This window comes from Ostrea edulis, chromosome 5 (assembly GCF_947568905.1).
Source record: "Ostrea edulis chromosome 5, xbOstEdul1.1, whole genome shotgun sequence".
NCBI classification, from domain to species: domain Eukaryota; kingdom Metazoa; phylum Mollusca; class Bivalvia; order Ostreida; family Ostreidae; genus Ostrea; species Ostrea edulis.
Window position 1 is genome coordinate 83,792,863 of NC_079168.1, and position 10,980 is coordinate 83,803,842.

General features: G+C 36.0%; 1 protein-coding gene across 1 annotated transcript; it reads left to right on the plus strand.

Moving 5' to 3' along the window:
* Positions 1-58: 58 nt before the first annotated feature.
* On the plus strand, positions 59-10,116 carry LOC125652549 (coatomer subunit epsilon-like). Its single transcript, XM_048881858.2, has 10 exons — positions 59-391; positions 3,176-3,339; positions 3,457-3,559; positions 3,890-3,939; positions 5,435-5,488; positions 6,090-6,171; positions 6,331-6,486; positions 8,571-8,639; positions 9,615-9,689; positions 9,918-10,116. Exons 1-10 carry the CDS (start codon positions 293-295, stop codon positions 9,969-9,971), a joined length of 906 nt encoding a protein of 301 aa, XP_048737815.1. The 5' UTR covers positions 59-292; the 3' UTR covers positions 9,972-10,116.
* Positions 10,117-10,980: the final 864 nt, after the last annotated feature.

Consider the following 10,980-nt stretch of genomic DNA (forward strand, 5'->3'; position numbering starts at 1 on the left):
ATATCTGTAGTTACTGATAGATTGAGTCAAAACTAGAAACATTTTTGCATAATCATTATTTAACATTTAAGATACCATTTCGATTGGAGTGTATTTGAATAAAGGACAATGTGAATATATTTTTAGTTAGTGTTTAGATGCTAAGATAGCATTCTTAAACATGTCACACGTGAAAGAAAAGAACAGAAGAAAAAGAAATCTCAATATAACCCCTTGAATCTACAAGTGTACAACTGATCCAGATTTTATTTTCCACGTTGGCCACGCATGCGTTGCATGAGATTCGTTGAAGATGGCTACCGAGAAAGATGTTGATGAACTCTTTGAGATCAAAACAGCATTATACACCGGAAATTATCAACATTGCATAAACGAATGTCAGAAATTGAGGGTAATTGTATTGTGACGTTATTGGTGTAATTTTTTAAAGAGAGGTTTTCCATGCAGAACACAACCGGCTTGTTGTCTGACAGCTCTAGCATGTTGATGTTCATCATGTTGATTATCAGGGTTTGATAACCGTTGTAACCTGACTTCTCTCTCCCTTCCCTAATTCTTTACTTAGACAGTTCATCTTGTATCCATTTTATACAGAGTTGTTACCATCTGTTACCAAGTGTGCCCTGTGTAACCCAGGCTGGGCTGCGTTCAAGATCGTAGAGGCTAGGTATACCATTTTATAATGTGTTGTCTTTTCGTTATTTTGAGGCGATAAGTAGTAACTGATATTATCATTTTGTCGTCTTTTCGTTATTTCGGGACGAAAAGTCGCTAAATATCGTTTTGTTGTCTTTTCGCCTTGAAATAACAAAAAGACGATAAATTGTAAAATGACACAATTCAGCTGCCATATCTAGCCCCTAGGCTAGCCGCTACGATCTTGAATGCGGCCCTGACCCCTCTCCCTTCCCTAATGCTATACTTAGACTTTTGGGATGTGCCGGAATGACCGATTAGAATTGATATTTATACACCAAGGTTACGTGATAAGTACCCAGTTGTAGGGCAATGTTGACATCGATACAAATGTTTTGCTAGCAGACGGTCAGTAAAGAGCTATGCGCAGTCCTACGATAACAATTGGTGCTTAGTACTTGGGTGTAAAGTAGATGGAAAGGAAGATGCACATTTGGATACGTATCCTTGGATATAATGCATTAAGTTTTACTGTTATCCTCAAGATATTCCCTAGATTTATTTCCTTCGCTAACTCACATAATTTAATTCAAATGCATTTTCCTATAATTGGTTGTAGGAATTCCTTTCTTTGAAAGACATCATTTTAATGCAGGAAATTGATCGCAGTTGAAGTGTTTACTTAGGTGTTATTGTAATCCGGAAATGACATAACCTACAAATTATGTTCAACGCGCGATAAAATTCAGAGTGGATCCGTATCACCATCTCGAAAGTCCCGTATTCAGCCTGTGTCTATTTGATATAGAGTTGTGACCATCTGCAAGTGTAACCATTTTATTCTGACCTCACTCTCCCTTCCCTTATTCTTTACTTAAGCAATTCAGCTTGTATTTATTTGATACAGAGTCTGAGTTGTGACAATCTGTACCCAGGTGTAACCATTGACACTTGACATCTCTACAGATCTTGCAATACAGGAAATAACTAGGAAAGAGTCGGTGAATGTATTTTATTGATTTTTCTTCACTAACTGAACTTTTGTCATCATAATGTGTTTTTCATACTCATATGAGAACATTATAAAACAAATATTTGACCTCGGACTATGGTTGATTTCGTCATATGTATGCTTAGAAATATTTGTCAGATAAGCAGATTTTAGGATAACCAGTCAGAAAGCCCATTAACTTGCAAACAGACGTCAATTCAACAGAATCGGCAACTTCCTGAAATCTTGTATAGCTCTTTGATATACAAGATTGTATTGAAAATGTAATCAACATTTCATGATTGAAATATTTAAAAAGTTTAAAGTAAAACATGTCAAAATCTGATAGAAATTCTATATTGATGGAAAAATTAGTATGAATTAAAAAAAACACTGTGCTTGATGTGATCTTATGATTGAAAAATTTATATGCCGATTTCCAAGGTTTTTAACTAGAAATAAGTAAGTCAGGTGAATTTAGAATTTGAAGCAGGTGAATTATAGAATTTGAGGTGGGTCAAGTTGAGGTGCAATTATGCTAGGGAGGAAATTTTTTGAAAAGAATCATTCAAAATGGTGCATTCTTGGGCAATCTGGAGGACTATATTTATATCTTCTGCAGGATTGTAAATGTACAAGATCACATTAACCTAGATTGGCAAGAAATAAGGACTCCATTTTTAGGTGACACTATTGGATCCAAGGTTGCATGCTCTATATTTCTTTAGTACAAATGTTACAGAACGGGTACAATACAAATGTTACAGAAAGGGTACAATACAAATTGTATGGAAAATGAATTTATTGATTGTATCTTGTTTAACGTCTCGAGAGAGAATTTTTCACTGATATGGAGATGTCACCAAGACCGATGAAGGGCTTCAAATTTAGCCCTTTGCTCGGCGCTTACAGCCGTTGAGCAGTGAGGGTTCTTTAGCGTGCCACACCAACTGTGACACGTGACATCAGTTTTTAAGGTAATCTCTGAGGACCCGTGACATTCACACCTGATGCCAAGCATTTGGCGATGGAACTGTCACTTCCTGTTTTAACGGCTTAGGTCTGTCACGACCAGGATTCAAACCCCGGCCTTCTGCATGCGGGGCGAACACTCTAACCTCGAAACCACCGCAGCGGTTTATGGAAAATGAAAGCAAGAAATATTTGTAACTCATAACTATAACTGCATAGATATTGTTGACTTAGAGGCCAGGTTACAGTAATTACACTTGGGTACAGATGGTCACAACTAATGTATCGAATGGATACAGACTGAATTGTCTATTAAAGTAAAGAATTAAGGGAGAGAGATTGTTTTTGTGATGAGGATAAGATTTTGAAGTGTCTGAAAAATGCTATTTGAATTATATGAAAGATAAATTCTTGCATGTGCTTGCCAGTGTTCTAACTATCACTATTATTACAGTGTCACCAGAATAGCTGCAAGGTCAAAATAAGTAATATAGACAGTACTAAGTGGTCATTTCTACCCAGTAAATTGAACTCATATGATGACAAAAATTCAGTTCACATGTCTTTTTATTTCAGATATCTAACCCAGATCTGAAAACCGCCAAAGATGTAATAATGTACAGAGCGTACCTGGCTCAGAGGAAATTTGGAGTTGTATTGGATGAAATTAACTCTTCACACCCCCCAGAGCTGCAGGCAGTGAAGATGTTTGCTGACTATTTATCCAGTGAAAGCAAAAGGTACTCGGCTATTAAAAGTTGCAAATTCATATAATCCAAAGGTCAATTCTTTCCCTCTTACTAAAAGCATAACAGTATCAAAATAATTTCAATTTTTGAACTGTGTATCTTTGATAGAGCATCTATAGTGAGGGATTTGGACCAGAAGATGAGTGCCAGTGTGGATGTTTCCAATAGCACATTCCTGGTGATGGCAGCCTCCATATACAACCATGAACAAGTGAGTGTAAACCTACCTGTGTAAACCTACCCGTGTAAACCTACCGTTATACACTGTGGAATTTAAAAGGAGCTGTACAAAACTTCCTTAAAATAGTGGCTTGTAATGCTGGACATTTACGTGAGTCATATTAGATTTGCTGAAGGTCAGTCTCCAGCTGAATCGTTATTGTGTTATTTACATTATAAAATTCCACCGAAAGTGCTGAAGCACTCTGATGAAGTACCAAATTCAAAGCCTCCTAAATTCATTGTGGTTTCAGCATGTAAGAAATGGAATCAAAAGATTAGATAACTTTAAACAAGATATTTGTTTTCCTTTATTTTTTAGAATAGCGATGCTGCATTACGGGCCCTTCACCAGTCAGATGCCTTGGAATGGTAAGTCTTCACTGTTACCTGCAGTGCATGGCTGTGTTAGTGCAGTCATTTATTATCTTGGCTGTGTTGGTGCAGTCATTTATGATCTTGGCTGTGTTGGTGCAGTCATTTATGATCTTGGCTGTGTTGGTGCAGTCATTTATGATCTTGGCTGTGTTGGTGCAGTCATTTATGATCTTGGCTGTGTTGGTGCAGTCATTTATGATCATGGCTGTGTTGGTGCAGTCATTTATGATCATGGCTGTGTTGGTGCAGTCATTTATGATCATGGCTGTGTTGGTGCAGTCATTTATGATCATGGCTGTGTTGGTGCAGTCATTTATTATCTTGGCTGTGTTAGTGCAGTCATTTATTATCTTGGCTGGAGTTAATGCAGTCATTTATGATCTTGGCAGTGTTGGTGCAGTCATTTATGATCTTGGCTGTGTTGGTGCAGTCATTTATGATCTTGGCTGTGTTGATGCAGTCATTTATGATCATGGCTGTGTTGGTGCAGTCATTTATGATCATGGCTGAGTTAGTACAGTCATTTATGATATTGGCTGTGTTGGTGCAGTCATTTTATGACCTTGGCTGTGTTAGTGCAGTCATTTATGATCTTGGCTGTGTTAGTGCAGTCATTTATGACCTTGGCTGTGTTAGTGCAGTCATTTATGACCTTGGCTGTGTTAGTGCAGTCATTTATGACCTTGGCTGTGTTAGTGCAGTCATTTATGACCTTGGCTGTGTTAGTGCAGTCATTTATGATCTTGGCTGGAGTTAATGCAGTCATTTATGATCTTGGCAGTGTTGGTGCAGTCATTTATGATCTTGGCTGTGTTAGTGCAGTCATTTATTATCTTGGCTGTGTTGGTGCAGTCATTTATGATCTTGGCTGTGTTGGTGCAGTCATTTATGATCTTGGCCGTGTTGGTTCAGTCATTTATGATCTTGGCCATGTTGGTGCAGTCATTTATGATCTTGGCTGTGTTGGTGCAGTCATTTATGATCTTGGCCGTGTTGGTTCAGTCATTTATGATCTTGGCCGTGTTGGTGCAGTCATTTATGATCTTGCAGCTGTTGTTATGTCTGGATGGAGGCAGTTGGTGATATTTTGATGCATTTATCACTTCTTCTTGAAACTTCCCATGAGATGTGACACAATTTATCAAGATGACAGCCATCATGTTTAAAGTTATCAGTGGGTGAAATAGTCTTCAAAAGTTAATATGTACAGAAAGGGTTGGTGGGGGGGGGGGGGGGGGGGTCACATTTCAAATTCATCACCTGTATCTTTAACATCTTAAACTATGCTCAGCAACTCCCTGCCTTATGTGACATTTTTGCAGGAGTCCCCTTGAAGGGTCACATATGACTTTCTTGTCATTTGTATTAAATTAAGTCATGCTTTACATAAATGTGATGATTTACTCTCTGAATGGTGAATTTTAGTAATTAAACGTTTTTTGGTGAGTTTAGATAAAATCTATCGTTACATATGTTTAAATTTTTTCAGCCTTGGTCTTACAATCCAAATTTTACTCAAGTTAGATCGAGTTGACCTAGCAAGGTAAGCATTGTTTATCTTACAATTCATTTTACCTCTTTTGTTTTATTGAATTAGTCTTTTGCATATTTCATGGTGTACATATGCTAAATATCTACCAGTTTGTGTGATAATTCAAGAGGTTTTTTTCCCCAAGAAGACTCTAATTGGCTTGATTTACAGTATAGAAATTTCATAAAGTTTAATATATGGAAAGAAAAAAACTGAAAAACCCAAAGTCTTTAATTTTTTTTTTATAAACATGTTATAAGGATCGGGAAAATTAAAAGGATCGGGCAACAAGCATAGCCTATGTAGGCCCCCTCCCAAAGTCTGAAAAAGAAACAATAAAAAACCATCAAATCATTTTTTTGTTCATATGTAGTAAAACACACTTATAGTGAAGTTTTATGAAGGAACAATTTTGATTCATTATAAACGGAAATTGTTATATCCAATAAGTTTATGATGTTTTAAAACTACCGGGAATGAAAATCACTTCACTGTAAGTGTGAATTCATTATAAGTGTGTTTGCTGTAACTGTGCTCTACTGTATTTCTTTGTGTGAATATGTTGTCAATTTGGCATAGTGCAACTTGCCAGGACCATGATTTGCAATTGTAGAAAGGAACTAAAGAGAATGCAGGAGATCGATGAAGACAGCATCCTGACACAGCTGGCTCAAGCCTGGTTTAACCTAACTGTGGTACGTTAATCACATTCTAAGTATGGTAATGAATGTTTAAATCCAGATGGATGCTAGTGATATTTTGATTTGCTATGGTGTAAGCTTAGTAAAATGTAAATATTTTAGTGATATTTTGATTTGCTATAGTATATGCATAGTAAATTGTAAATATTTTAGGGAGGGGAGAAATACCAGGATGCCTATTACATTTTTCAAGAGATGGCAGACAAACACAACTCAACGCCCCTCCTACTAAACGGTCAGGCTGCATGTTACATTGCACAGGGGAAATTTGACGATGCAGAATCTGTGTTACAGGAGGCCATGGATAAGGTAATATCAGCAACAGAGCTAATGGGATGTTTTGTAAAGTAGAGAGGGTTAAAGTGTAAAAAACTGGGTGCATAGATATATTGAAAAAAGAGGCTTTAACTAAAATTGTATTTGTTGTCCTTGTGTCAGAAGTTCAGGCTCCAGGGCAGGCTATTTGGATTATATTGTGATAATACATCACATCTATCAAGAATTTTTATTGTTCTGAATATTAAGCACAAAAACGGGTACATAAGTTATAATCTACCAAAAATTGGGGAAACTCGTGAACCCTGGGTTAGAGGATTATGTATAGAGAATTGATGCATTCAATCTTTGAAAATCTTGTTTCTTTACACCTGAACATCTAGCATATTAATTGGGTGCATAGATATTAAATAATTGAAGGCCTGGTAGTGGTCACTGATTCCTGAACAATGTGTTTTTGAAAGGTCAAGGTCACTAGATAAAAATATTGTACTATTAAAACTTTTTAACCTGTGTTCTTCAGTTTTCATCATAAACTCATGAAGTAGTCGTAAGTTCCAATCTTAAAAACTTTCTTTTAAAAGAGGTTGATTGATTGTATATTGTTTAACATCCCACTTGAGAATTTTTCACTCATATGGAGACATCACCACTGCCGGTGAAGGGCTGCAAAATTTAGGCCTATGTTCAGCGCTTATTACGTTTTAGTAGGGAGGGATCTTTATCGTGCCACATCTGCTGTGGCATGGGACATCTGTTTTTACAGTCTTGTCCAAAGGACCGCCCTATTTAGTCGCCTCTTACGACAAGCAAGGGGTACTAAGAACCTATTCTAATCCAGATTTACCAAGCGCTTAACGTTTTTACATTCATGGCAAATGTCTTGTCGTCTGTGACAATATTACAATACGTGTAACCGTTAGGGTAAGCACAGCTACATATACATGTGTGGATCCCAAAATCTTCCCTAGAAGAGTGGCTCCCACCTCATGCAATATTTTCTGGGAGCCAACCTACAAAAAGGACTGCAATTTAGTATTATTGGAAGTGCATTAAAAACAGGCAAATATATTTATTTTCTACCGAGATCAGGGGGAGGGTTTTCACTGTTCAAACCCGCGTCTCTTCCCTGTTTAGTAGAAAAAACAATCTCCTCGTTTACTGTATAAGCAGAATTTTTAATGAGGATTTAATTTTGACATTATTAGCGAGAGTGATGAGATAGCTAAAATTGAATATCGCTAACAATTTGTTCCATATCGGAGGTAATAGTTACCTTTCCTGGAATTATGAAGTTGATAAAATTAGCATTCACTTCTGCCTCTAAAAGATTTACAACAAAATGGAGGGTTTTGTGTGCTTAAAATGTCCCAGAACATAGAACAGCATGAGGGCAGTCATTTCTATTTAGATGAAAGAAAACAAGTTGAGAAAATATCATTTAGGATGGTCCCATAGGCTGTCGTACAGTTAATATGAAAATATCATAATTTAGGATGGTCCCATAGGCTGTTGTACAGTTAATACGAAAATATCATCATTTAGGATGGTCCCATAGGCTGTCGTACAGGTAATACGAAAATATAATCATTTAGGATGGTCCTATAGGCTGTCGTACAGTTAATACGAAAATATCATCATTTAGGATGGTCCCATAGGCTGTCGTACAGTTAATACGAATTTAGATCTGTAGTGTATTAAGACAGATATTTATCATAACTTAAGTTTACAATGAAAGCTTAAGTTTGAGAAGGTTAGAAAAAATGGGTATGACCAGACAAGGTGTTTTGAGTATAATCAAGTTCCTTTGGCCAAAGTAAAGATTATACCCACTCCTTAACACCCACCCACCCCCCAAAGAAAATTCATATATAATTAATATTTGCAAAACCTATACATACATGTAATTTACCATTGATATTTAAGTAATAAACCTTTTGATGTTTCATGGTATTTTGAGGGAATTAGAAAATGAAATCATGGGATAGTTTCTGTGTATTATCTCCAAGTACTCAGACATCCATTGTTTTTGTATTTTCCATAATACAAGCAAACTTGACATTTTGTGTTAGTTTATTATTCATTGTGTTGTATAAATTTTCATTTTGTTGTTGTAGGATTCCAACAATCCAGAAACGCTAATCAATATGATTGTTTTAACGCAGCATATTGGAAAACCTCCTGAGGTTAGTTATTTCATTCATGACATGGTCTGGTCACCTCCCATCTCATTATTTCATTTATTACTTGGTCTGGTCACCTCCCACCTCATTATTTCATTCATGACATGGTCTGGTCACCTCCCACCTCATTATTTCATTCATGACTTGGTCTGGTCACCTCCCACCTCATTATTTCATTCATGACATGGTCTGGTCACCTCCCACCTCATTATTTCATTCATGACTTGGTCTGGTCACCTCCCACCTCATTATTTTATTTATTACTTGGTCTGGTCACCTCCCACCTCATTATTTCATTCATGACATGGTCTGGTCACCTCCCACCTCATTTTCATGCAGTGATACATGTATATTGACATTTTCATTGAATATTAGAATTTGCCTGAGATCATATTATAAGTTTAAAAGTTTGCTTATAATGTCTTTAAGAAAATTTTTCAGTTGTTAACATTTCAAAGTATTGATGTTTTGAATATCACCAACAATCCATAGTCTGTCGTTAAAACCCCTTCATTTCCAATCATCAATTGTGATTTTGATAATTCATCATGTTGAATTCTGTGTAACATTTACAAATCATAACCTATTCACTGACTTTTTTTTTACAATGAAGAATGCTTTATCACTTTATAGAAAGGGTTATTTAAATATCAATTGTGTAATTGATTACAGTCTGATTATTTCAGATAAGTGATTATGAAAATTGTCAGATTTCCTATCATCTTTTTAAAGATATCGGATTGATTGATTTGCTTCAATAAGAAGAATCAGATTCATAAAAAACTATATATGTTGAGATATTCTTGTAATCATCGGGTACTTGTGGGCTAGCGAGCAGCTACCATAAGTAGTTGTATATATTTCAAAGCATATCTGGACATGTTTGATGAATTGATAGAGTAGGTGCCCTAGCTTTGTGTTTATCCTCGTGTACACTTGTTGACGTGCCCTAACCTCTGACATTTTGTACATTAACAGGTCAGTAACCGATATGTATCACAGTTGAAGGATTCCCATCGGAACCATCCATTTGTCAGGGACTATTTACAAAAGGTGGGGTTTTAAGAATGTCTTTGATCTACGAAATAATAGAATATTAAAAAATTTAACTTCATATTGAAATAATCCAACTGAGAACAAGTTTTTAGCTCACCTGAGCTGAAGGCCCATGCCCCCCCCCCCTTTTTTTTTTACACTTAAACCTATTCAAATCAAATATCTTCTGTCTACTTTTCATTCTCACTTATCCTGACCTTCATTTTGATTGTCTCTATTTTACAGGAGAGTGATTTTGACAGGATATCTCGCAACTACTCGCCGTCTGTGACAGCCTAACAAACAGTTCACATTTTATCATTGTCTCTGTTACATACAATTTGCTGTTGTGGTCATTGTGGGGAAAAGATGAACAGCTGTTTTCGTTTATGGAAGGTGTATCATTGCATAGATATTTATAAATAAATAAATTTATATCACATTTTACTTCAGTCTTGAATGGAAAGCATTGGTGTTGATATTCATGTGCATGTTGAACTGAATATGAGATTTCCCAAAATAAAGAAAGGCTAATGCCGTATATCGGATAATTTTGGCATGCTACAAATGTTGGCTTTTTTGACAATGAGGAAAATTCGCCAAAAAAAGGCGCCAAACTTTCTTTTGACATAAGTGATACAGCTGTTAAATGAAAATCCACCAAAAAAATAAAATAAAGCTCAAAAATTTCAAATTACCTGTACGTTTTAAAGAAAAATCTGCTAAATATCCCTGATGCTGAAATTACTCAATAAAGGGTATTTGAATACCTTGATTAAGGTCCATCCAACTTAGACTTTCACAAAGAAGTGATGTGCGCACCCTACAGTCGCACAACAATGCAGAGAACCTGGAAGTCGCCAAAACAGATATGATTAAATTCACATGATGTTGCTCTAAATGCTATATACATATATTTACATTCACTGAATTTTTTCTCTTATATTGAAATTGACATTGCTTTCATCTGGGACATTGAATGCTTGTTTGTTGCAAACTAGTTCGATCCGGTTTTTAGTACCACCTGTGGGTGTAATCATTACCAAATATGGATGGGTCAACCATATGATATTTTAGTACTTGAGGAGGTATGCTACACCAGAGAAATTTGATATGGATGAAAAGTGGAGGATATGTTCAATTTTTTTTTATTTAGTCAAAAAATGCAGATTTAGTAGAAATATTCTGAAAAAAATTAAAAACCTCTGCTGGACTCGAACTCGCGATCTACAGTTCAGTACTTGATGTGCTAACATACTGAACTACTCGGCTAGGCATGGGTTTTGAAATGAATAGGCAAATATTGCTG

Coding starts and splice junctions, on each gene's coding strand:
- LOC125652549 (XM_048881858.2), top strand. CDS start 293: ATGGCTACCGAGAAAGATGTTGATGAACTCTTTGAGATCAAAACAGCA. Junction 392..3,175: donor ACGAATGTCAGAAATTGAGG/GTAATTGTATTG, acceptor TTTTTATTTCAG/ATATCTAACCCAGATCTGAA. Junction 6,172..6,330: donor CCTGGTTTAACCTAACTGTG/GTACGTTAATCA, acceptor TAAATATTTTAG/GGAGGGGAGAAATACCAGGA.